The 27,123-nt window shown below is 44.7% G+C and overlaps 2 protein-coding genes across 4 annotated transcripts; both read left to right on the top strand.

The window, feature by feature from the left end:
• Positions 1–15,081: 15,081 nt before the first annotated feature.
• Positions 15,082–21,750, top strand: LOC120692709 (putative potassium transporter 8). 3 transcript variants are annotated; one of them, XM_039976086.1, is made up of 10 exons: positions 15,082–15,377; positions 16,908–17,002; positions 17,105–17,339; positions 17,466–17,711; positions 17,821–17,874; positions 18,510–18,770; positions 18,921–18,973; positions 19,063–19,186; positions 19,627–19,881; positions 20,399–21,730. In XM_039976086.1, the coding sequence occupies exons 2-10, from the start codon at positions 16,964–16,966 to the stop codon at positions 21,484–21,486; spliced, it is 2,355 nt and encodes a 784-aa protein (XP_039832020.1). In that variant the 5' UTR covers positions 15,082–15,377; positions 16,908–16,963; the 3' UTR covers positions 21,487–21,730. The 3 variants fall into 3 exon arrangements, with proteins under 3 accessions (XP_039832020.1, XP_039832019.1, XP_039832018.1); XM_039976085.1 differs by lacking the exon at positions 15,082–15,377 and adding an exon at positions 15,465–15,798; XM_039976084.1 differs by lacking the exon at positions 15,082–15,377 and adding an exon at positions 16,345–16,814 and having other exon boundaries at positions 20,399–21,750.
• A 271-nt stretch (positions 21,751–22,021) lies between these two features.
• Positions 22,022–26,858, top strand: LOC120692711 (uroporphyrinogen decarboxylase-like). Its single transcript, XM_039976087.1, has 6 exons — positions 22,022–22,324; positions 22,409–22,533; positions 23,321–23,431; positions 23,597–23,785; positions 24,655–24,780; positions 26,030–26,858. Exons 1-6 carry the CDS (start codon positions 22,204–22,206, stop codon positions 26,543–26,545), a joined length of 1,188 nt encoding a protein of 395 aa, XP_039832021.1. The 5' UTR covers positions 22,022–22,203; the 3' UTR covers positions 26,546–26,858.
• Positions 26,859–27,123: the final 265 nt, after the last annotated feature.

Here is a 27,123-nt window from a genome sequence, read left to right as displayed (position 1 = left end):
AGTCATGCCTTCCTCCTAAGCCCCATCTTGTTGTTGTAAGGATCTTTTCATTCCTTAGAATCTCAAATGATGAACCAGTACCGATTGTGGTTTATTATTCTTTGAGTTTGGAATCTTATCATCTTTTGATTTAGAATCATAGTTGTTTTACCGCAGTCTTCTTAAAGCTTTATTTGAGAAGTCTTGAGATAATTGTATTACTCACATTTGAATCCTTTTTGATTCAGATGGCGACTTGTTCCCAGATCTTTTGGGATGAGGAGGGGAATGCTCATACCGACTGTCTGTACTGGGAGGGTTTTCCAAGGATTCTTTGGGATTCACTTCGTATCTTCCACTACCCAGATCCACCCCAGTACACGGGACGCCAGTTTTCTGAGGATGGAATTAAGAAGAACAGAGTTACAATGACCATTCCTCAGCACCCCACCTTGGAGTGGCCACCGATTGAGATTGAGGTGATTGGGTACCGTCTGGTAGATGCTTTTGAGGCAGCAGCACTCAAAGCAATTACTACTTTTTGTGAGCACCATCCCGAGGAGGTAGCAGCATATCCTATTGGTTTGTTTCCAGCAGTCAGTGCTGGCAATGCAGAGTGGCTGTTCAGGGTCACACACTTTGGGCACTTGATTGGAGCATGAAGCTATCTAACAGCTGACCAGTTTTGATTTTGTGGGTTGCACACATATGTGTCATGCATATTGTGCTACACCGCATTTAGTTAAAATTCTGCTGATTTTATTTTGATATCCAATGTATGATCATAGCATGTACCATTGATTTTGGAAGCGAGAAATGTGTATCTAATGGATCTTCCATAATTACAGATGGTTGGTCATACTCGCGGAACACCTGATGGCTTCGGTTGTGAAGCTGGCAGTGGATCTCAGCAACCACCGCCACCCCCATCGAATCTGGCCGAGTTAATGGCCATGCAAACAGAGTTGCTTCGCCAGCTAGTCCAAGGGCAACAAAATCAGCCACGCCAACAGTATGGAGGACGGGAGGCACAACCAGCGGGTTACCAGGAATTCTTTGGTACCCAACCTCCGCTTTTCAGCAAAGCTGATGACCCATTGGATGCCGATGCTTGGCTCCGTACAATCAATTCCAAGTTTGCTTTGTTAGCAGTACCGTGTGTTGATGCAAACAAGGCCCACTTTGCCGCTCAGCAACTTCGCGGTCCTGCACGTATATGGTGGGATCATTATTGTGCAATGCAGCCTGCTGAACATGTCATATCTTGGGAGGAATTCAGAACTGCCTTCAGATCACATCATATTCCGGATGGACTAATTGAAAGAAAGTTGAATGAGTTCTTGGCTCTAGATCAGGGAACCCGCACTGTTTTACAATATGCACAGACCTTCAATCATCTGTGCCAGTATGCGGGCCATCATGCTGATACGGATGCCAAGAAACGTGATCGTTTCTGTCGTGGGCTCACTACCAAGCTCAAGGAACGCCTGAACCTTGTTCAGCCTAATACCTATAATGAGCTGGTCAATATGGCCATTATGCAAGAGGACTGTATTGCTGCACATCGTGCTGAGAAGAAGCGAAAGGCACCAACGGGACCCTCGAGTGCCCAGCCACCGAGGTATCGTCTAGTGCAAAATACTCCACCCAGGCCTCCGCAAAGAAATGCCCCAGTGGGCAGATTTGTCTTTAGGCCGCCTCAGCAGCAAGGAGGATTCAGACCTCCAGTGCCTCAGCAACAGCAACAGCAACAGCAGCAGCAGCAGCAATTTAGCCCAAGGCCGAATGCCTTACAGTTCAATAGTGGGAATAGTAATAATCGATGTTTCAACTGCGGCAGTGCTTCTCATTTTGCCAAGAATTGTCCACAACCCAGAAGGAATAATCCATGGCAAAACTCCAACCAGAACAACAACAAGAGCAAGGGCAAGAGGCAAATGGTGCAAGTCCGGCAAGGGCGAGTTAACTTCACTACTCTTGCTGACCTTCCAGAAGGAGCACCAGTAATGACGGGTACTTTCTCTATCCATAATAAACCCGCAGTCATATTATTTGATTCTGGTGCAACGCATAGTTTTATAAGTGCCAAATTTAGAGCCAGAATAGGACTGGACTTTTGTCATACTAAGAGATCTTTTATGATAACAACTCCTGGTGGGAAGATAGCTTCCAATCAAATCACTAGACATGTGCCAATTAAGCTGGGTAGTAAATTGATCAAGACAGATTTGATCTTAATGAATTTAGAAGGCATGGATGTTATTCTGGGCATGGATTGGATGACTAAACATAAAGTACTGTTAGATATCTCTTCCCGAGCTATTGAGATAGATTCACCACATCAAGGAGCCACCATACTCTATCTACCACAACGAGAGTGCTTTAACTCTTGTGCCTATGCCACAAAAGAAATTAAACTTGAAGATATCCCTATTGTGTGGGAGTATGCAGATGTATTTCCAGATGATTTGCCTGGAATGCCCCCTGATAGAAATATTGAGTTTGTTATTGAGCTTCAACCCGGTACCGCCCCTATATCTAAGAGGTCGTACCGAATGCCTCCAAATGAGTTAGCAGAATTGAAAGTCCAACTCCAAGATCTTCTTGACAAGGGCTTTATACGTCCAAGTTCTTCACCCTGGGGATGTCCAGCCCTGTTTGTGAAGAAGAAGGACAACAGCTTGAGGCTGTGTGTTGATTATCGACCACTCAATGCGGTCACTATTAAAAATAAGTATCCTCTTCCCCGCATTGATATACTATTTGATCAGTTAGCTGGAGCCAAGGTTTTCTCTAAAATCGATCTTCGTTCTGGCTACCACCAAATAAAGATCAGGCCTTGTGATATTCCAAAGACTGCTTTCTCAACCAGATATGGACTCTATGAGTATCTGGTCATGTCTTTTGGTCTTACCAACGCCCCAGCATATTTTATGTACTTGATGAATTCAGTCTTCATGCCGGAGCTGGATAAATTCGTCGTGGTATTCATTGACGATATTCTGATCTACTCCAAGAATGAAGAAGATCATGCTGAGCACTTGCGTATCGTTCTTCAACGATTACGATATCACCATCTTTATGCCAAATTCTCCAAGTGTGACTTTTGGTTAGACAGTGTGAAATTCTTAGGCCACACTATCTCCAGTGATGGAATATCTGTTGATCCAACTAAAGTACAAGAAGTGATGGATTGGGAATCTCCTATTTCAGTTCATCAAATTCGCAGTTTTCTTGGGTTAGCTGGATATTATCGTCGATTCATTACTGATTTCTCCAGAATAGCCAAGCCTATGACGGAGTTATTGAAGAAGGGAGTGAAGTTTGTTTGGAATGAGAAGTGTGAAGAAGCTTTCCAAACTCTCAAAGCACGTTTAACTACTGCTCCAGTATTGGCTACACCGGACAGTACCAAACCTTTTGATGTCTATTGTGATGCTTCGGGTACGGGACTTGGTTGTGTGCTTATGCAGGATAACCGGGTTATTGCGTATGCATCAAGAGCTCTCCGGAATCATGAGAAGAATTATCCAACACATGATCTGGAGTTAGCCGCTGTCATTCACGCTCTTAAGATTTGGAGACATCATCTTATGGGAACTCACTGTAATATTTACACTGACCATAAGAGCCTCAAATATATCTTCACTCAAGCTGATCTCAATATAAGACAGCGACGCTGGCTAGAGTTCATAAAGGATTATGATCTAGAAGTGCATTATCATCCAGGAAAGGCTAATGTGGTTGCGGATGCACTCAGCCGCAAGTCCCAATGCCATTGTCTATCTGTAGAACCATTCAATGAAACTCTATGCCAGGAAATGATGAAGTTAAACTTAGAAATGGTACCTCAAGGAAGTTTGAACCATATATCCCTTGAGCCTACACTTCAGGATAGCATCATCATGGGGCAATTACATGATGAGGGTATCAAGATCATCAAGGAAAAGTTATCACAAGGAGAAGCAAAGTATGAATGTTTCTGAGTGGATCATAGAGAAGTTCTATGGTTCGAATCTCGACTGGTGGTACCTAAGGATCATCAACTTAGAAAGCAAATCCTTGATGAAGCACATCTATCGAAGTTTTCGATTCATCCCGGTGGTACCAAGATGTACCATGATCTTAAACAAAATTTCTGGTGGACTCGAATGAAAAGAGAGATCGCCAGATATGTTTCTGAATGTGATGTTTGTCAAAGAGTTAAGGCTAGTCACTTGAAAGTAGCTGGTACTCTCCAACCTTTACCCATTCCATCCTGGAAATGGGAGGATATCAGTATGGATTTTATCGTTGGTCTACCCACTACTCCTCTTAAGCATGATTCTGTGTGGGTAATCGTTGATAGACTCACCAAACCACTCATTTTATTCCAGTACACACAACTTATTCTGCCAAGAGGTACGCAGAGATTTATCTCGATCAGATTGTTCGTTTACATAGAATTCCAAAGACGATTATTTCTGATCGTGGGCCTCAGTTTATTGCACATTTCTGGGAGCAGATGCAAGAATCCCTTGGAATAAAACTAATTCGTAGTTCAGCTTATCATCCACAAACAGATGGGCAAACTGAACGAATCAATCAAATCCTTGAAGACATGTTGAGGGCATGTACTATTCAATATGGCAAGAACTGGGTTAAATGCCTAGCACTGTCAGAGTTTTCATACAATAACAGCTATCAATCCAGCTTGCAAATGGCACCATTTGAAGCATTATACGGTCGAAGGTGTCGAACTCCTTTGAATTGGTCACAAGCAGGGGAACGCAAAAATTTTGGGCCAGATTTAGTGATTGAGGCAGAGGAGAATGTCAAAGTTATCCAGACTAATCTTAAAACAGCTCAATCAAGACAGAAAAGTTATACAGACAAAAGAAGAGATCCTTTACAGTTCGAGGTAGGGAACTTCGTATATTTACGAGTATCTCCTACTAAAGGTATTCAACGCTTTGGCGTAAAAGGGAAATTAGCACCCCGATACATCGGAACATTTGAAATTATCGAAACTTGTGGACCCGTTGCCTACCGACTTCGTCTTCCATCTCAGTTGGCCGCCGTTCATGATGTCTTCCATGTATCACAACTCCGGAAGTGTACCAGGGTACCTACTGAGATCCTTGAACCACAGGATATCGAGATTGAATCCGATCTATCTTATAAGGAGTATCCGATCAAGATTCTTGACACCAAAGAAAGAAGTACTAGAAGGGAGAAAGTTAAAATGTACAAAATTCAGTGGAATCAGCATACCTGAGAGACTGAAAATTTTCTCCAACGAAACTTTCCCGACTTTCTTAGAACCAATCCAGGTACCAAGTCTTTGCATCCTTTTCTTCCTGTAATCTCGGGACGAGATTCCTTTTAGGGGGGAAGGCTGTAACACCCCGAGTATCTGCACAGTAATTAAATAGGTGTCTGCACAGTAATTATGTATGATTGCTATGCATCATGTGCTTGAAATGCTTAAAAAGGATCTTTTTGTAATTATGAAAGGTTATACGTGTAATTATGATTTTATGCAAGGTCCTTTATATAGTTATTTATGAATATAGCTTTTGTGGAGGGTGTTTTTGTAAAATTTCAGTGCATTTAATGCATGGTAGCCATTTTTGCTTGTAAGTCTACATTTGATGTGAAATTGCTTTGAAAAAGACAAATTTCCTAGAATTCAAATTCCTTTCTATGTTTTTATTTTTAGCTCCTGTATCTTTGGTCAAATAAATTTTTGCACAACATCAAAGTTGTAGATCTTGAAAAATTGAACAACTTTCATGTTGGGCACTTTTCCTTTTGAGCTTTGGTTTAAAAGTTATCGCTGGTTTACAATTTAGTCCCTGGAACTTTTGGAAATTGCAAAATCGCCCTTATCCCCTTCTCCCCCTCCCTGCTCTGCTTCTCGCCGCCGTCCACCGACAGCGCCGCCCGCCGGCGCCTTCCCGGCTTTCCCGGCCATTACTTCGCCGTGTGCTGGCACCCACGCGTCGCGGACGACCTCCTCCCCCTCCTGTTGCCTCGCGCTGGAGCTTCTCGGCCGTGCCACGCACCCCTGCCGCTTCCAGAACCACCCCGGCGGCCGCCACCGCGACGCCGCCGTGGAGAGCCCGAACCAGAGGCCCAGCTCTCGATCTTTCGCGCGCCTGAGCACTACAAGAACCCCAGGAGTCGATTTCACTCGCTCCTTTGCTCTCTCCTCACTCCCACACCGCAGAACACAGCCGCCGCCCCGCTGGTACGCCGGCGAGCTCACCCCGCCGCGGAGCCGCCACCCCAGACCCGCTCCACCCCTACAGCCCCCACCGTTAGCCGCACCTCGCCCTCGCGCAACTCCTAGGCCCCTTCCCCTCACCCGAACCCCACCGGAGTCACCCCGCCGCCGTGCTCCGAACCCGCAAGCCGCCGCTTGCCGTCGACACCCCATCTCTGACCACCCTAGCCTCGATTCCAAGCACCCAGAGGTGCGCCTTGAACCCGTGAAGCTCCCACACCTCTCTACCCTCGCCGCCGGCGACCCCCTCGCCGGGAAACGGCCGGTCAAACCCCGCCTCCCCTCTCTGACCCGGCCAGGGACATCGGGGTTTGAATTTGAAAAACCCCAGGGGGTTATCTGCGTAGTCAGTGACTCATTGCAATAGTGCCTTAGGGACTGGTTTGCAATGTTTTTCAGTGAACTTTGAAATTCAGTATCAATTCATAGAAAATTCGTAAAATAGCAAATCTTGATGTTTTGGAATCCTCTTGAAGAGATCTATGCAGTAGAACCATAATATGTTAGGCTTTAGTTGCAAGTTTTTGCTGTAGATTTTGATTTGTGTTACTAGGTTTATAAATACTAGTTATATAATCTTTTTCTTATCTGATGCTTGAAAGCTGGTATTGCTATGAAATTTTGGTGGTAGTTTATTCATGTAACAATAGCTTTTCAATAAAAATTTCATGGTCAGTTCTCTTGGGTAGCTATTTATTTGATTTAATCCTTGTTTAATAGACTTTATTTATGATAAATAGTTTCTGTTCTTGATAAATCCTGAAATTATTCCTGAGTGTACATCTGGAGTATCTTAGCTTGTCCAGGAAGTTTGAGCTGCAGTTTATGGCTATGTCAAGGGCTAAAAATAAATCATGCTAATCTGTTGTCTGTTTTGTTTATTTTCTCATATTTATTTCTGTATAGATAAAATCATGAAAAATTCACTGTAGTTAGTTCTTATCTGTATGAATCTCCTGTTAAATTTTGAGCTTCTGTTTTGCTTTAGTTTGACCTGTATAATTCAAGTTTGTTCTATGTGCTGCCTGCATGAATGATTTGTTGTGTTTATTTGACTACAAGTCTTGGCATGATTTTTACAGGGTAGATTGCTTTGTTCATGTTCTGTTTAGTGTAATTTTGGCAGATTTTATTACTGTTTGTACTATGAGTAGTTGATTGGTTAGCAAACTATGTTTTGTTTGTTATAAGAAAACCACCCCCACTTGTTTATGAAGTTAGTCAACTTCTTTTGTGCTGTTGATCATGATGCCTTGTGTAGTTAGTTTTGTTATTTAACTACTCTATAAACGATTGCCCATGTGTGCTTATAATGTTGTTCTTGCATTACATATAGACGCGACTGCCTTATCGGACGGGACGTACGAGCTGATCCCGGAATCTGACGGAGGTGATCTCGAAGCTCAAGTAAACACTGCGGAACTAACTGAAGCCCCGGACCAAAGTTCGGAAGAGCCTAGGGCTGAAATAGTTAGCAACTACCGAGAAGGCAAGCCCCGGACACAACCTATATTTCAAATTATTATCATTTACTGTTGTTACCTACTTGTGCATTTACAGTTCTTAGGATTTGAATTGAAACCCTAGATGCATGATCCTAGGAACCCATGTACTGAATACTAGATTTGAGTTCGACTACTTGCTAAGCTTTTAGGACCGGTAAAAGTCGAGTGATTGCCTGTCACTCGCGAGCTTTATAGGAATTGCATGTTTACTTTCTGTTAACAATATAAGGACGACGGACGGGGTTGTGATCGATATCATAGCTTCATGAGAGACCCCGTCTGTGTTAATGAACTTGCTAAGGTCGCGGTGTGTGGTAGCGTTGGTTAAGTCTTTGAAAGTACTAGCCACATGCCGTCAATATGGTACGCGGCAAGCCTAGTAGCCGATTGGACCGGGGAGTGGATATACCTTTCACTCTCTCAGTAGGGATAGGTTTTATTCTTATGTTGCGCGACACTACGACTTCTAGGGACAAGGTTCGGCCTTGGAGCCCTGTAGTCGGGGAGAGTGACCCTATCCACAAGCCGGAAAGAAAGGTCAACGGTTGTTTGGGAATGACCCGACGGTGTTCCAGACGTGTGTGCTAGGTTATCCTTGCAAGGTTGAATTTCGATTCAGAATCGTCCGCCTCTCACGATGAAATGAGACTGCTTGATCTCTTTGCCACACAGAGTAAGAAGAGCAACAATACTTTAATCAATCTTGATGTTTGCTTAATTTTCTACCATGATTGGATAGTAGCTGCTTACATAGAACGGTTAATCAACTAGAACCTTGAAAGCTAAAACTTGAAAGTAAGGACATACTCTTTATTGCTTTTCAGCAAAAGAAAACCAGAGCCTCACAAAGCCTTGCATAGTCTAGCTAAGGTGGGCTACTTATACCCGATGGCGGTTAAGTCTTGCTGAGTATTAGAATACTCAGCCTTGCTGTTGAACTCTTTTTCAGGTTTGAGTTTTGAGAATCAGATCGCTAGCTTGACCTACCCTTGCTCGTTGCCTCCTGGCTGGTCCGTAGAGTGGGATACGTCTGCGACCGGCAATGACTATGACGAGTGATACCCGGCTTGGGCTAGCCTGGTGTCCTTTTGCGATGCGTTGTAGCCGTCGTGTTTTATCTTCCGCTGTTTTAAACTCTGAACTTATAGTTATGGCTTGTATAACTGCTTTGCTACGTTTGGTCTTGTATTAATGTTTTAGAACCCGTTTGTAATAACTACTATGCCTGTGATGTAAAAATTGTGGTTGTAATATCTCTGGACTCACCTTCGTGCGGGGTATGCTTGTTCGATCCGAGAATCGGTGGTTGTATCGGGATGTTACCCGACAGACCAAAAATTGTTCCGTTTGAAGTGCGTTTAAGCTAATGTTGCCTTTATGGTGATGGCCTGCGCACTTGAGCCGGGATAATTTAGGCGGTTCTGCCACAGTCGGCATCCCAGCGCCGGCGCATCCTAGAGCCGCCATTGCCATTGGTGGTGCATACCACCAAACTTGCTGCTCCTACTCCGACATCAGGTAATTGGTGATTAGAAAGTTTATGTTCTCTGTGAACTAGTTAATTTGTTATTGCTTGTACTAGAAAGCTTCTGGATGGATACTCTCTGTATTGTACTTTGCTCAGCCATCAATCTTAAATACTCTCTGCTCTGTTGGCAAAATGCAAATTATTGGCTTCATCATATAGTCTTTTGCACAGAACATGATAAGATTAAATGTGTAAGCTTTGTGGTGACCTTGGTTGTTGTACTAGGAACACCAGAATAAGTAGCTTCCTTTATTGGCTTGTAAAGTAGAATCAATTAGCGTTTATTTGCTGAAAATCTGCAATGTTGATCTACTGATTTTATTTTTTGAGTTATTCACATGATTTAAGTCTTTATTGATTTGATTTATCTGTTGGCAGGATCTAAGAGGTCAAGGAGTCAAGAACTTGGCTTGTGTTTGTCTAGTGCAACTCCTGCATCTAGCTCTATACCGACTGATGCATTTTCTTTGCCAAGTGGAGGTGGCCATGGTGCTGGTGGTAGCGGCAGTGGTGGTGACACTGGCACTGGAGTAGCTGATGGTGGCAGTGGCAATCAGGGTACTACTGGTGGACAGCAAGGTGCAGGGGCTGCAGATCCCATCATTGTTGAGGGTGATGACCCTTTGCCACCTGGAAAGAAGCAGAAGAAGTGCACATCTGATGTGTGGCAGTATTTTACTAAGAAGAGAGTGGTCATTGAGGACAATGGGAAGATATATGAACAGATTTGGGCTCATTGCGTTTTCCCAAGATGCAAGCACGAGGGCAGATGTGAGAGCATTTATGGAACAACGGGATTTTGGACCCATCTGAGGGTAGCACATAGTATAGTGAAGGGCCGGCAGCAGCTCAAAGCTGAAACAGATAATAAAAAAGGTATTACTATTGTTGTTCCATACAAGTATGATGAAGAAGCCAGCTTAAGGAAATTTTACTTAGCAATAGTGATGCATGAGTATCCATTTAATATATCTGAGCATGAGTATTTTGTTGAATTTATCAAATCCTTGCGTCCTAGCTTTCCAATCAAATCTCGAGTTACCATTAGGAAAGAAATCATGAGCATGTTCTTAAAAGAAAAGGACCAGCTATATGCATACTTCAAATCTGTCTCTTGTCGGTTTAGTGCCACCATGGACATGTGGACTTCAAATCAAAACAAGTCTTACATGTGTGTCACATTACATTGGATAGATGACAATTGGTGCATCTAGAAAAGGATTGTCAACTTTGTGCATGTAGAGGGCCGTCATACTGGGACCAAGTTGTCTGAGACATTTACTGAACTCATGGTTAAGTGGTATGTTGACAAGAGATTATTTGCTTTGACCTTAGACAATGCATCAGCAAATGAAGTAGCAGTCAGAGATATCATTGCTGATTTAAGGGCCAATGCTAGTGCTTCAACTTTGGTATGTGATGGACTGTTTTTTCATGTGAGGTGTGCTTGTCACATATTGAACCTTGTTGCTCGTGATGGTCTGAGTGTAATCACAACCACAATAGAGAATATTAGACAGCTTGTACTTGCTGTCAAAGGATCTCCATTGCAATGGGAGGAGCACATGAAGCGTGCAACTGAGTGTGGACTGGATACAAACAAGGGTCTTTCACTTGATGTTTCAACAAGATGGAATTCAACCTATTTGATGCTTCGAGATGCCTTGTACTACAAGAATGCATTCATGAGGCTGAAATCATCTGATCGTCGAAGGTATGAAAAAATTACTCCATCTCCTAGCGAATGGACAATGGCATTCAAGCTTTTCCAATGCTTGAAGAAATTCTTTGATCTCACTGAACTATTTTCTGGCACATTATATCCCACTGCAAATCTGTTCTATAGAGGGTTTTGTGAGATAAAGATTCTGCTAGGTGATTGGTCTATTAGTGAAAATACCACTATTAGTGCAATGGCTACTTCTATGAGTAAGAAGTTTGAAAAATATTGGAAGAAGTCATCCACTACACTAGCTGTTGCATGCTTTCTAGATCCTAGATATAAGAAAAGACTTATAGAGTTCTACATGAGAAAATTTTATGGCAATTCTTGTCAAGTTCATATTGATGAACTTGTTGATGTCATCAAGAAGTTGTACCAGTTCTATGCTGCTGAAGCACCCTCATCTTCGAGGCCTAAAAGTGGGTCAAATGAGCCTGGAGATACTGATACAGCAGACCTATTAGTGGACAATAGAGATGAGGAACTAGAGAGCTTTTTGTATAATAATGATGGAGCTAATGGTGATGATATGAATGAGTTGGATAAGTATATGGCAGATCCACCTCTGAGGCTCAGTGGTCAGTTTGATATCTTGGCATGGTGGAAGAACCAGACTGATGAATATCCTGTTCTTGCAAAAATAGCTACTGATGAATATCCTGTTCTTGCAAAAATAGCTCGTGATTTGCTGGCTGTACAAGTCTCAACTGTAGCTTCTGAATCTGCTTTTAGTGCTGGTGGACGTGTAGTTGATCCTTTTCGAAGCCGCCTTGACCCTGAAATGGTTGAAGCATTAATATGCATAAAAGATTGGGTTGCAGAAGAAAAAAGAGGATAGAAAAGCTCCTTAGTTTGCTCTTTGCTATATACAATAATCATGAGTCTATGACCAATGTTTGCTGATTTATGTGTCTTGGTTTAACTTTGATTTTCAGATAAGAAGGTTGGTTCAATTGTTGGTGATCTTGAAGTCATTGAGACTCTTGTTTCAAAGCTTAATTTGCAGGTATTGTGCCCGCCATGTTCTTTAGAAATTTGCCTAAACTGATCTATTGTCCATCAAAGTTTGTGTTCTGTACTTTTGCCCAATGATGCCTTCATGAGATATCATTTCATCTTCTGTACTTAATCATTTCATCTTCTGTACTTAATTTGCTAGCTCTGAACTTAAAATGTACTTGATTAATAGCTATCTGACATGTCTCTAATCTGCTATCTATATATTAGAAACTTTATATAGAAAAATCAGATAGTTGGCTGTCCTCCATGTGATATATAACTTTATATATAAACTTTATATTACAAAGGCTTGGTGCAAATATATGATTGCTCTCCTGTTCTAGGACGACGATGTCGCAGACAGTGATGGAGAGGATGATGGGCCACTACCTAATGATGGGGAGTTCTACGACTACTAGGGAAGTAGTGATCTGTTGGCTGCCAGTGCCAGCTACTTTTGCCCAATGTGGCATGTATTTTTTTTTTAATTTGGACCTTTGAAGTTTGAACTATGTCTGTGGTGTGGCCGGGTGACTGACTGACTGTCTAATGGAGACAGTGACAGTATGTTGCATCTGCATGCATCATGCATGTGTTGTTTGGGTGCTGCCGTGCTGGAGACAATCCGCTACTTGATGCTTATTTATCAAATCGATTATCTCATCTATTCTATGTATTGTTTGCAAATGAATGATGTATGGTTGTAATTATTGTGCCGAGCTAAATGTTTTGAGTGGTTACATGTGTTGTTCCCGATTTAAGTTACCGCTTCCCGATCGTAATCGACATGTTCCCGACCGATATGTTCCGTTCCCGATATCCCGTAATATGTTTTCGTTTTCCCGTCCGCCTATCCCGTTCCCGTTCCCGGAAAAAAAAACAGGAACATGAATGGTTTAGGTGTTTTCCCGACCGTTCCCGACCGTTTTCATCCCTATGTGTAGCCATGCTCGACCCTGGGCCAGGCGCAGAAACAAGTGCGACAACAGCCAGCCCAGGAACGACGGTTTGATTTCTGCGGCTTCTGAGCAGGCGCTTGGGGCTGCAGATTAACCCAGCCGGCCTGGCTCTCCGGTGGGCCGGCCCATTGAGGTACCTTTGGGTCATGCATAGCAGCAGCCTGCATGCACGGGCCACTTTTTTCATTTTTATATTTAAAAAACAAAATTTCAGAAATATATGCCGAATAGAAAAATATTCAAAAATAGGTGCATGTCGCTCCCCTAATGGGCGACAGGGTGGGCGACAACTGGATGGGCGACAGGCACCCATTTTTGAAAATTTCACTATTCGGCATATATTTTTGAAATTTTGTTTTTTTAATATAAAAATGAAAAAATGCATCGTACCTCCTCAATGCTTGTAAAGCTGATTGTTGCTAGGATTAGGTTCTAGATTCTCCTCTAACAAGAAGCAGCTGAGATTAGAATACTAGAGTAGACTCGAGTGTCGTAACCTTTTGGTCATCTTCAGTTCAGGTACAGTTCAGCAATATCTTGGGGCTGTGTTTAGATGGAGGGAAAAGGGATGCGAAAAATCACATCGGACACTGTAGCGTACTGTAGCATTTTTCGTTTATTTGTGGTAAATATTGTCATACCATGACCTAATTAGGCTCAAAAGATTCGTCTCACAACGTACATCAAAACTATGCAATTAGTTTTTTTATTTACCTACATTTAGTACTCCATGCATGGGTTATTTGTTATATTTAATGTTTCGATGTGATTTTGATGTGATGGAAAGTTTGGATGTTGGGGGGTTTTGTGGGATCTAAACACACCCTGGGTTTCTTTTAAAGAAAAAAAGTATCCAGGAGAGTTATGCTAGTAGTAGAGTTGTTGATGTTAGAGCATCTCCAGCAGTTTGGCAAATCGAGTTGCCATCTTTGATTTTTGACAAAAACGTTAAAAATACTCATCCAACAGTTTGGCAAAAGACTTGGCAATTTTTGGCAACTTGGGAAAAACCAGCCTCCAGCGCGTAAATATACGCGCGCGGCGCGCAGTTGGCATCGTGGTTTCTAATCATGTGGGAGGGTGAAAAAAGAAATAAATAACAGAGAAGGGTTTCTGATTTAAGTTTTCAAGAGATGGAAGGGCATAAATATAATTTTGTTTCTCTCTCAGGGTTTCTGATGTAAGTTAGATCTGAATTTGGCTAGTGAATTATGCCAAACTGTTAGAGATAAACTCTTTTTTTACTTGGCATATCTTTTTAGAAGTTAACAAAACACAAGATATGCCAAGTAAAATATGACAAACTCTTGGAGATCCTCTTACTAATTTTGTGGCGTGGAGTGAGCCTGATGCTCTACTTGTGAAGCTGGAATCCTAATCTCACGTACTCCTACATCGCTATCAGCTCTCTCTGTCTGTCTAGACCCGTGCTCGCACCCGTCCAATATTAAAAAGACCAAAAAGCATCTGCCCCGGTGGAGCGGTGGCCGCTCCGGCGCATCCGCAGGCCTCCCGGCGGCGACTCGTGTTTTGCGGTGTGCCGCCGCGAGAAGGCAACTCCCACGGTCGGCGGTCTCAACGCCCCCTACCTGTCTGCGTCGCGTCCCCTTGCTCTGGTCAAGCCTTCAGCCGCCCGCCGGAGCCGCTCGTCCGGCCATCCGAATAAACAACTCGCCCGCGCGTGCTCCCGGACACGGCACCGCCCTTGGAATTTGCTCTCAGCTTTGCTCCCGGGCCGGCGGGGCTCTCACCAACTTCAGGGTACCCCGTGGAGGACAGGCGTTCAAACTTTAGTTCCTTTACATTGAAAAAAAATTATTGGACACTGATTATTAGTCTTAATTAGTCTAATTACAAAATAATAGCGTAAATAAGATTAATTGATGAGATGAAACTAGAAGCCTAATTAATCCGCTAGCGTATGTTTCTGTAGCACAAAGTGAAATCATATATATTCGTCTTATCAATTAACCTCTATATATGCAATTAATTTTATAACTAACCTACATTTAATACTTCTAAATAGTATCAAGTATCCGATACGATGCAAAAAATTTATTTCCCCCTCCTCCAAACACCCCTTTAATAATTGAACGCCGCGGTTGCAGGGCGACCATTGCCAACTGTGGAAGATAAACTACTCCTACACAAGAGCAGTCTTTTCCGATGGACATGCTACTCTAGCTAGCTCTAACAGTAGTCCTGTCCGGTCAATGGACACCACGCCGGTGGCAGAGTGACGAGGTGCAGTAGCCTGGTTGGGAGTTGGGACGCTGCCGATCCGGGGCCCCGGAATGGTCACGGAGGAGGCTGCTCGTTGTCTCGCCGTCGCGGCGCCCACGACCACGAGGAGGAGATAGCAGGCATCCTGTTCTTTGCAGCTGCCCGTTTGGTGCGCTTTGACGCTGCTCAAAAGGTGAGAGCTTTACGAGCTACTTTCTTGATGCGCTATTAAGACGACAAGTTTGTTTATTTCCGTGTGGGTTGGAAGGCATTCCTTTCTCTGGGCGATAATTATAAATGCAGCGAAATCGGTCTCGTCTGCCTCTCAAGTTCGGCGCGGAAGAAGGATCCTCTTTCCTGGCGTTCATTGATGGAAAATTAATGGCACTGCCACCTCGCTCCGTTCAGAGTTTAGTGGTTGGGACTTGGGAGGGGCAGAGACCTGCAAGTCTTTTCCCGTCCTCTGCCCTCACCAGAGCCGCCGCCGCCGCTGAATTTCCTCCTCCATTTACTCCCTTTGAAACACTCCTCGCGGGCACCGGGCAGGAGTGGCAACCCAAGGAGCCGGCAACCCGAAGGAGAGCATTCGCGTTCTCGTTCTCATGGATCTTTAGGTGATGTCTCCTATCCTGCTACTACTCACCGCTATGTCGCTCGCATAATGGATAGTTGTATGGGCAAATGCTCCCTTGTTGTTCTTGTGTTGGTGGGGATTGATTGGTTAGCGTCAGTTCCTTGCGGAGCGAGGATTCCTGGGCTCCTGGGCCATCCAATCCTCGCCATATCAAGCAGATGCTCTCACGGGTATCGCATTGTCCCGAACCGGACCTACCAAGAAACAGACAGGAATTCAGGGGCAGCAGCAGCTCCGGAGCAGTAGTTAGAACATGGAGAACCACCGGCATCTTGATCTTGCATTCAATCATTCACTGGCGATAACTACAGGAACTCAGAAGCAGGTCGCGCTCATGGGGGTAAAAGAAGAATTCATCCTTGGTTTCTCCAGGATCGTCAGGGGCATGGACTGATCTGAAACGAAACGACGCCTTTTCCATGGCTCCGGTCGCACGCGTCTTCAAAAGTGGGGGAGAGGAGGGAGGGAGGTGACCACATGCATTTGTCCGTAGCTTCACATGGCGTGCTCCTCCTCGACTCCGCTCCCCAAACGAATTTTTGGGCGACCTTTTTTTGGATCGCCTCGAGACCACACCTCCAATTTGCGCATCCCCATCCATGGACGTGGATACCTATCGATAGAGATTTCGATCGTGACCCGGGCAGTGTTTTTGGTTCTTGGCCGGCTCATCTCCCTCCTCCACTTGATTCTTGTCTCTGTTGTTTGTGCCGCCCTGCATCTCAGGCATCTCCTGTGTTGAGTTGGTAGGGGAAGGGCTGTAGTGAATGGGAGCGAGTAGCAGGACCGGGTAGTGATGAGTCCGCAGCTCCAAGAACACGTGGCCATCCTTCCCTAGCCTCTCCCCATCGGTAACGCGGGGGCCTGGGCTCCACCGGCTTTAACCGTGGCATGTGTCTTTTGCCTTGTCTGGTCGGCTGGTCCTGCTGCTTCCTTGAGCCTGTTGAGCTGAGTTTCGCAACTCGATTTCTTGCAGTGTTTTTCCTTGTTTCTGAGGTATTTTGCCCCCCTTTTCCGAGTGGATTCATAAGTTTGGGTTATGGAATAGCAGCAGCGTTTTGAAGCTGGAGTGTTGGTTGAATGGTGCAGGTCTGCAGGAAAAAGAAGGTCAGTGTTATGTGTGAAGGCTAGGTTCTCGCCGAGCAATGGATCTTGAGTTCGGGAGGAGGCTGAGATCCCCAAAGGTGTGCATTTTTTCCCTAAAATGTTGCGCAACCTACGACATCTGTCCATGAATCGGCGGAGCAATGCTTGCTGAATTTCTATCTGCTTGGGGTTTCTTGCAGAGGGACTCTTGGAAGACCACCTTGCTGCTGGCGTACCAGAGCTTGGGAGTGGTCTATGGAGACCTGAGCATATCTCCTCTGTACGTGTACAAGAGCACCTTCGCTGAGGACATCCAGCACTCGGAGACGAACGAGGAGATCTTCGGCGTGCTCTCTTTCGTGTTCTGGACCCTCACCTTGATACCTCTCATCAAGTACGTTTCGATTGTCCTGCGAGCTGACGACAATGGAGAGGGTATGCGTGAAAACCAGCAGTAGCTCTCACTTACTGTGCTCTCTGATTTGCAAATGTTCTATCTGATTTGCTGTGCTCTCTGATTTGCAAGATTTTTAATTTTTAAATGGTTTTGCAATCTTGCAGGAGGAACATTTGCCCTGTACTCTCTGATTTGCAGGCACGCAAATGTGAGCCTTCTCCCGAATCGCCAAATTGCTGATGAGGAGCTTTCCACTTATAAACTGGAATGCCCTCCCGACATAACCCACAAGTCCCGTATCAAGGTGTGGCTTGAGAAGCACAGGAAGCTGCGCATTGCTCTGTTGATTATGGTTATGATTGGCACTTGTATGGTTATCGGGGACGGTGTTCTCACGCCTGCTATATCTGGTACCTCAGCCCAGCCTTCTTTTCTTAGCTCTATTGGAGTTTTTCTTCAGCTTGAAATATTGATAACTGGTTTCTTACTGTGTTTTTTTTTCTGACAAATGTGTTACAGTGTTCTCAGCAGTTTCAGGTCTTGAGTTCTCGCTGTCCAAGGATCACCGTGAATGTGAGTTTTCCTAGGAAGTCTTATTGAGTTCATTTCTTCATTGCTATGTTTGCTAGAGATTTTCACGGTGTGGAGTTGAGTAGTTGAATATTAGCAAAGGGACATCTGTCAAAACTACAGCATATGTCTCATTTACCTTCTTCCCCATTAGTGAATATTCTAAACATGTAAGTCGGCTTCCATTGGTCATAGCCGATTAGCCGTGAAGTACTTCCAGGCCCTTCTAAGTTGAGATTCCTATTCCGACTGCGACTGCGACTGCGAGCACTGGGTGGCATAGAGGATTGCATTGGCTGTCTTGCTTTGTTGATATGTGCTTTCCCAACTTAGAGCAGTTCATGAATGCACTGTGAAAGTTGATTGTCTTTGGGCACTGCGATGTTCATGAAAAATTTTTCTATGTGAAAGCAGTCATCTGAGTTACTATTTTTCTCCCCAATGCAAGTTTAAATTCCTATGGAACCTTTTACTATCTCCAAATTTACCAACAAAACAATTTTATGAACTCTGAACTTTGGAGTGTGAAAAATAGGAAAGGTGACAAAGTCTTATAAATCATCGTGCTATGATATTTCACATGTTTCCAGTTAAAACATCCTTGTTTGGCCATAATGATTGATTTCTTCTACATGCAGATGCTGTCATTCCAATCACCTGTGTCATATTAGCATTCCTATTTGCCCTCCAGCACTATGGTACACACCGGGTTGGATTTCTCTTTGCCCCGATAGTTCTAGCCTGGCTATTCTGCATCAGTGCTGTTGGTCTTTATAATATCATCCACTGGAATCCTCATATCTACCAAGCTCTGAATCCTTATTATATGTTCAAGTTCTTAAAAAAGACTAGAAAGTATGGCTGGATGTCGCTCGGCGGAATCTTGCTCTGCATGACAGGTAAATTATAGAATACCTTTAAATATCTGTGTCATGAAAGGGGAGCAGCATATATATGAGTTCCTCCATGCTGTTTAAATGGATTCTCTCGTTTGTATCAACAGTTAAATAAAAAAAAGTTGGCTAATGTCTAGCGTGCTGATGGTGCAGGATCGGAAGCTATGTTTGCAGATCTTGGACACTTCTCATACAGTGCAATCCAGGTAATTTGTTGACCAGCATGAGAATTCGTAGAGTATTTTCTATGTTAAATCATTGTGCTGATCATCTATATTCTATACTTTTGGTGCAGCTTGCTTTCACTTGTCTAGTTTATCCCGCACTGATTCTAGCATACATGGGTCAAGCAGCTTACTTATCAAAGCATCATGACTTTTACTCAAGCTCCCAAGTTGGATTTTACATCGCAGTTCCAGGTATGCTTTGTCATTGGCTCATGTATTTCCATGACGGACCATACTACTATTTTAAACCTAAAAAAAATCCTGGTTACATATATATTATTAGTGTCAGTTATCAGATAGGAAGGACCCTTGTCAATTTGATAGATAATTGAAAATTATTTAGGCTAAATCTGCTGTGCATCCTGAATTCTATTTCACATTTTGTAGGATCTTGAGTAGTTTCTTTGGAGGTTTATCGAAATTCTAGTTATATATACAGGCACCATTTAGTTAATGCAGCATCCTAAAGTTCAATTTTATCTCGATTGATGCCATTTAGATGTTAACTGGTATGCATTTGCATCCATAATCGACGTTCTGTCCCTGTCTTTGACTCAATGTAAACTCCACATGAAGTGCCTGATCTATAATATCAGAAATTCATATGAAATTGTGTTTGATGCAAACTTCAGATAAAATCAGATGGCCTGTGCTTGTATTGGCAATTTTGGCTTCGGTAGTCGGAAGTCAAGCAATCATCAGTGGAACTTTCTCGATTATCAATCAGAGCCAATCCTTGAGTTGCTTCCCTCGAGTAAAAGTCGTGCATACATCTGAGAAAATTCATGGACAAATATACATCCCTGAGATCAATTGGTTGCTTATGATACTATGCATTGCCGTCACAGTTGGATTCAGAGACACAAAGCACATGGGAAATGCATCTGGTAAGATAATTTTTTACTAACTTTATCAGATTAGCTCCAGCCAACAATCATGCAAAAATACTATAAATGTGATATCAAGGAGGAGCCAGCGGTTGGCTTTTTCTCGAAATCAGACTAACCTGGTGTAGTACAACTTGCTGGGCAAATACTATTTTACTTGTTATTTCACTTTTTGGTGATACTGTTATTCACAGAAGTACATTAGCAATCAGGATATTTTTCACAAAAGATTACACTATTATGTTTGTCATTTTAACTATTCTCACGTCTCAGATTGCATTATGGCATTCTGACCCAGCTGCATTCTGAACTTTGTGCTCGATTTTCAACATAATTCTAGTTTTTTTAGTACTAATCTTGTGGCTGCATGGCAACTACTATGCAATTTGTGCTTTCCGCATAAGACAATTCATGTTTCATACTGGTTAATTCATGTTGCCATTACTGTCTGTCGCCACATTTCAGTCTTTCAGATGTACCCTTTGTTGTGAGTGTTAACAAGGTATACCTTCTGCAGGACTAGCGGTGATAACAGTGATGCTGGTGACCACGTTCCTTACATCCCTGGTCATCGTTCTGTGCTGGCACAGGCCGCCGCTGCTGGCTTTGGCCTTCCTCCTCTTCTTCGGATCCATCGAAGCGCTCTACTTCTCTGCGTCGCTGATCAAGTTCCTGGAGGGCGCGTGGCTCCCGATCCTCCTCGCGCTCATCCTGATGGCCGTGATGCTCATCTGGCACTACACGACCATCAAGAAGTACGAGTTCGACCTGCACAACAAGGTCACCCTGGAGTGGCTCCTCGCCCTCGGCGACAAGCTCGGCATGGTCCGGGTCCCCGGCATCGGCCTCGTGTACACGGACCTGACCTCGGGCGTCCCGGCCAACTTCTCCCGGTTCGTGACCAACCTCCCGGCGTTCCACCAGGTGCTGGTGTTCGTGTGCGTCAAGTCGGTGCCGGTGCCGTACGTGTTCCCGGCGGAGCGCTACCTGATCGGCCGCGTCGGCCCGCCGGGGCACCGGTCCTACCGGTGCATCGTGCGGTACGGGTACCGCGACGTGCACCAGGACGTGGACTCGTTCGAGACGGAGCTCGTGGAGACCCTGGCCACGTTCATAAAGCTGGACGCGTCGTACCGGTGCAGCGAGGCCAGCGAGGCGGAGCAGGAGCTGGATCCCAGCGAGCGGGAGCGGCGGCTGACGGTGATCGCGAGCAACCCGCTCCGGCACCGCGCGAGCTACGACCTCCAGGGCAGCGTGGGGCACTCGGGCGCGTCCACCGTGGAGATGCGCGCCGCGGCCGGCGCGGCGGAGATCAGCCCGGTGCGGAAGCAGGTGCGGTTCTTCATCGACAGCCGCGTGTCGAGCCCGGACGGCGGCAAGCAGGTGGCGGAGGAGCTGGCGGCGCTGGCGGCGGCGCGGGAGTCCGGCACGGCGTTCATCCTGGGGCACTCCCACGTGCAGTGCAAGCCCGGGTCGTCGGTGCTGAAGCGGCTGGCGGTGGACGTCGGGTACAACTTCCTGCGGCGCAACTGCCGCGGCCCCGACGTGGCGCTGCGCGTGCCGCCGGCGTCGCTGCTGGAGGTCGGCATGGTGTACGTGCTCTGAGGCAGAGACGACGACGCGGCCTGTTTTTGCTGAACATCTGATCTGATACAGCGAACAAACTGCCTTTTTCTTCTTACGTTTCCCACTGTAACATAAGGAGGCCGTCTTGTGTAGCTTAACGTGTTCGCCACCGTGGCCGTGGACATGGATCGGCTTGCTCCTGGCCGGCCGGCCGGCCGGCTGTAAATACCCGAGAACAAGCAATCTTGAGTCGAGGGCAGTAAAGAAATGCGATCAGGACTCAGGATCTTGGGCCGTTGCTCATGCCGTCATGCAAGATTATACACCGTTCTCTGCATGTGATTTTTGATTCGAGTTCTCAGTTTTTTTAGGTTATCAATTCGAATTTTCAGTTAACTTTTCTTTAAAAAAAAGCTAGCTCGCCACTCTGGTGTTAGAAGTCTTGCTTGGGCTTGGATGCGAATTGGATTTGGCCATTTGGGAACCCGCCACAGCCCACGGCCCACAAGTGGCGCATCACGATGGCCCACGCTATTATCCACTCCGTTCATCTCATCTCGGATTCTCTCATCCAATCTGATCCGGTGACCCCAATCCCCTTCCGATTCCCCCCGTCGCCTGAGCGGCTGAGCCAGCCAGCCTAGCCTGCCTGCCAAGCCAAGCCAAGTCGTCGCCAGTTCGCCGCCCACCGCCGCGTCTCCGCTTCCCTTTCCCCGCATCCGCGAGCGCGGCGGAGCTCGAATCCCGGCGTCCCAAATGGCGACCGCGTGCCCGCCGCTCTCGCTGCCGTCCACCTCCCCCCTCCGCGGCGGCAGGTCGGCCCGCGCCGGGCCCAGGCGCCGGCAGCTCTCCGCCGTCCGCTGCAGCGCCGTCGGAGGTAAGGCTCCTTCTCTTCCGCTGGTCGATCGGGGGCCTCGGGGGGTGGGGAATTGATTGCTCCTTTTGCTCGGTGGTGCTTCAGAGGCGGTAGCGGAGGAGGCCTCGGTCGGGACCGCGGAGGAGCCGCTGCTGGTCAGCGCTATCAGGGGGAAGAAGGTCGAGAGGCCGCCCGTCTGGCTCATGAGGCAGGCCGGGAGGTACATGAAGGCAGGTCCACTCCCATTTTTGTTACGAATCTCTCTCTTCTGCTGGCATAAGCATTGTGTAGTTGGCTAGCATTCCAATGCGTAACTCGAGGAAGGGTCTTAAACTGATTGGCATTGTTATAGTCTGGGAAACTGACCAAGGTTGTTCATGGAAGGAAAGTGAAATGCTAAATGTTAGTAGGGTACTATGATTTAAGCTTCGGTGTCAAATGTACTGGTTAGGGAAGCTACTAATATCTCTCTGATCCTAATTATATGTCTTTTTAGCTTTTCTATGCACATTGATTTTGCTATACACCTAGATATATGCTATGCCTGGATATATTAAAAACTATGTATCTAGAAAAGCCAAAATGACTTATAATTTGTCATTTGGAACGGAGAGAGTACATCATTGCCGTACTTCCTGCAGTATTAATCGCATTCCACGGTCCATCCTTTTCTGGCAAATGTCTTCAGGGACATGCTTGTTCAACTGCTTCGTTGTTCAAAATGGGGGTTGATTTTCAGACAACAAATGGCCTTAAATAGAAACGATACTTGTATTACCAATTGCATCTTCATCTAATGAGACAGGATTGGAGTTTATTAGCCTTCTTTGAAAGTAATTGTAAAAGGTTTCTGCCAGAGTCTTGTGGTATATAACCTTGTCTAGTTAGCTGTGGCGTTGCTTCAATCAGGATGAGTTTCTATTTTCTGTTGAAGCTATGCTTCATTTTGCCTCTTTAAATGTGCAAACATTAGTGGCATTTGTCTTTACTAACTTCATACCTTTTGAATATCTGCAGAGCTATCAATTGCTTTGTGAGCGGTATCCGAAGTTCCGTGAAAGATCAGAAAATGTCGACTTAGTTGTTGAGATCTCTCTGCAACCATGGAAGGTTTTCAAGCCTGATGGAGTAAGCTGCAGACTTTAGCCTTTTGTGTATGTTGCTTAAGTTTCCATTTTGGAAATTATCTCAAAGCTTACATGAATTTGAGATGTTGCACATGTGTAGTATTTGCTGTTCACCTATTGATGTTAATTTGTTGTAGTGTTCCTTCTTTTCATTTTCTTTTGTCAGGTCATCTTGTTCTCGGATATCCTTACTCCACTTCCTGGGATGAACATACCTTTCGACATTGTGAAAGGAAAAGGTCCAGTTATTTATGATCCCTTGAGAACAGCAGCTGCTGTGAATGAAGTCAGAGAATTTGTTCCTGAGGAATGGGTCCCTTATGTGGGGCAGGCTCTAAATTTGTTGCGACAAGAGGTTAGTATATGCTTTTTCAGCACCCAAACATCGAATTGGAAATATGTGGTCAGCAGGTCATTCAAAAGGCGCTGTAGTGTGGAAATAGGTTGTTTTTAGATTCCTAGTCATCTCACAACTTTCTTGTTTCAAATGTTGCTTTTGACTTGATCATATTTCTAGGTTTCTCAAGGTATATATTGCAGTAACTTTAAGTTGATGAATACATGTGCTCATCTTTTAATGTGGCAGTACTTGGAGCCTGCCGGAGTCATGAAAACATTACAAAATAAATAGATCACCACATCCAGTTGCTGATGTTGCTTACCACATATGCTACTTCTGCATGGGATTGGATTCATAAGATAATTGACAGATGTTGCATTTCCAATTTTGAATGCATCTGTTGCACTTTTCTTTGGTCTGCATAAGTCCATTGTGGACTTGTCTATTCTGGATACCTCAGTGATAATTCGAGCCTATAGAACAGATCTCATATATTTTCATCCAAACTATGACAATTTGATTCATATACTTATTTTTTAAAGCCTTCTAATGTACCATTTACCATACCAGCTGAGTCAACTGTGATAAGAAATCTAAGCACCTAAAGTTTTATGTAGTTCTCCTTATAAAAAAAAATTAGACGTTCATATATATGCTATCACTGTCTACTCAGCTGGCATGATAAATGGTATACTAAAAGAATCGATCTTCAAAATGCTTGCAAAAAGTTTGAGTTTGATTGGGAAATATGAAGTGCTGTCTGGTTATTTGGTTAGTTTTTGCATGGTATGTACTTTTCAGCTTGTAGAGGTAGTTAAAAACCTATGGCAATGTTTATGCCGTTGTTTTCCATTTGTGGGATTGATTCTGTTGTTTCTTATCAGGTTAAAAATGAAGCTGCAGTTCTAGGTTTTGTTGGAGCTCCCTTTACCTTGGCATCTTACTGTGTGGAAGGAGGTTCATCAAAGAACTTTACAATGATTAAGAAGCTGGCCTTCTCAGAACCAGTGGTATTGAGAAGATCTTTGTTCCACATGAATTATATTATTTTCAGTTCAATGTCTTCTGAAAATTGTAGTTGCATGTAGGATACTAAATCCTACGCAACTTGCTGATAGTATCAATGTTTTTAAATCGCCTAATCGTCTGATCGAACAATGGGTGGACCAGACGACTAATCGTGATTAGTCGTCGACTAGGGTCGATTAGTCGGGTCTGATCGACCCTAGTCGTCCACTAGTCGTCCAGGACATCAATTATCCATATATATATATATATATATATATATATACTTATAATATTCATTAGCTTCAACAAAGAAGGACAAAGGAAAGGAAGGAGACAATTTCTGAAAACTTACTAGGATTTTTTCTATCTCTATCTCTTATTGCTCCTTGCTTATCTGGAGCTCGCCGGACCAGTCACCCATGCTCACGCTCGCGCGCCGGCAGAAGGAGGTCGCCAGTCGGGGTAGCTCACCGGAGAGAACAGAGGGAACAAGGGAGCTCGCCGGAGGGAAAGGAGGGAAGGAGGTCGCGAAGGCCAGGAGATGAGGGGCCGGACAGCGGCCTGGAGAGGAGGGTTCGACGGCCGGCAGCAACCTGTGCTCAAGAAAATCAATTAATATGCGCTGAGCTTTGAGGCTTTGTGCTAGGGAATTGGATGAGTGGCGAGAGCAGAGCGAGGCGCATTGGATTGTCCGGCTGATCTGAGCTAGAAGGTGAGGGAACGGCAACGCGGGGTGGAGCTCCCCGTTGGCGAGCAGCGGGAGGTCGCGGGAGCCGCCCCCCTGTCGAGACGAGTGGCTGCCGACAACCCTAGACGCGGTCGTACCCCTCCAGTTTTGTTTCTAACCAAGTGGGCTTGGGCCTCTCACTCTCCAGTCCAGCCCAAAAGCAAACCAGCTACACAAACCTAGTTGAGATCACGCCTAGTCGGACGATTAATCGCTTCTAGTCGCCGATTAGTCGGTCGACCGGTCAATCAGGGTGCCTGATCGAGTCGTGGAGCCTAGTCGAGCACGCTGGACCGATAAGGTCGATTAATTGCGATTAGTCGCGCGATTTGAAAACATTGGATAGTATGCTTGACTGCTAGCATGACATCGCAATAATTTAGTTGATTTATATAAATTATATCTCACAGAGTACTGCAAAGCGCATCATCTAAGTTTGTCACAATATTCATTCCTTTTTATGTGATCATGTGGGGTCTTGTTAAATAAACTTTAGTCTTGACAGTTGCTTTATGTTCTTGTAGATTCTGCACAATTTGCTACAAAAATTCACAACATCAATGGCTAACTACATTAAATACCAAGCAGACAATGGGGCACAGGCTGTCCAAATTTTTGATTCATGGGCTACTGAACTCAGCCCAGCTGATTTTGAGGAGTTTAGCCTGCCTTATCTAAAGCAGATCGTGGATAGTGTCCGGGAAACACATCCTGACTTGCCCCTGATACTATATGCAAGCGGATCTGGGGGTTTGCTGGAGAGGCTTGCTTTGAGCGGTGTTGATGTTGTCAGCTTGGACTGGACGGTCGACATGGCTGAGGGCAGAAAAAGATTGGGATCTAATGTAGCAGTTCAGGGGAATGTGGACCCTGGTGTTCTTTTTGGATCGAAGGAGTTCATTAGCAAGCGGATTTATGACACTGTGCAGAAGGCTGGTAATGTGGGACATGTATTGAACCTTGGTCATGGCATCAAAGTTGGAACCCCAGAGGAGAATGTTGCTCACTTCTTTGAGGTTGCAAAAGGAATCAGATACTAAAGGACATTGGGCTGTTGCTTTTCTCCCCATCGGCCGAAGTTGTAGGATCACTGGTTGAGGATAGATGCAGAAAGCCATGTGTAGCATAGAGTACTTCAGAACAAGTATTTTTGTGATTGATTCTGTCTATCACATTTCAAGCTCCGGTTTCAGAGTAATATTGTAAGCAAATTTGAGTTCACGTGTAATGAAGCGCCTGCTTGTTTATACCACTATATATAGTAGCAGTATAGTTCTGTAACAGTCTAATCTTATCTGCATGCAAGATTATTGATTATATGTTCCCACTATAGAAATATTTCAGTTGACTTTAGCCATCGAGGGTGCTTGGTGCTGTATTATCTTAAACTACAAGTTCTAGCTTTTTTTTTCATGATTTCTTTTGGTTCTTCAGGTTAACTTTGGCCCCTACTCCCTAGATTTGCTTATATCTCGTGAAATGACATTTTCAGTGGTGCTTTTGTATTGCAAAATTTGGTTGATTTCCAGCGTATGGAGTTCCTAGTTTGTACTTGGTCTAAAACTGGTCCAGTTCCACTGTTCCAACTGGAAGATTATTCCAACAGTGTTTGTTATTT

Source organism: Panicum virgatum, chromosome 9N (assembly GCF_016808335.1).
Source record: "Panicum virgatum strain AP13 chromosome 9N, P.virgatum_v5, whole genome shotgun sequence".
NCBI lineage: Eukaryota > Viridiplantae > Streptophyta > Magnoliopsida > Poales > Poaceae > Panicum > Panicum virgatum.
The sequence above is the reverse complement of the archived record's forward strand: the minus strand, read 5'-3'. Positions and strand labels throughout refer to the sequence as shown.

Coding starts and splice junctions, on each gene's coding strand:
- LOC120692709 (XM_039976084.1), top strand. CDS start 16,964: ATGGATCTTGAGTTCGGGAGGAGGCTGAGATCCCCAAAG. Junction 18,771..18,920: donor AATCTTGCTCTGCATGACAG/GTAAATTATAGA, acceptor CTGATGGTGCAG/GATCGGAAGCTATGTTTGCA. Junction 18,974..19,062: donor TCTCATACAGTGCAATCCAG/GTAATTTGTTGA, acceptor CTTTTGGTGCAG/CTTGCTTTCACTTGTCTAGT.
- LOC120692711 (XM_039976087.1), top strand. CDS start 22,204: ATGGCGACCGCGTGCCCGCCGCTCTCGCTGCCGTCCACCTCCCCCCTC. Junction 22,534..23,320: donor AGGCCGGGAGGTACATGAAG/GCAGGTCCACTC, acceptor GAATATCTGCAG/AGCTATCAATTGCTTTGTGA. Junction 23,432..23,596: donor AGGTTTTCAAGCCTGATGGA/GTAAGCTGCAGA, acceptor TTCTTTTGTCAG/GTCATCTTGTTCTCGGATAT.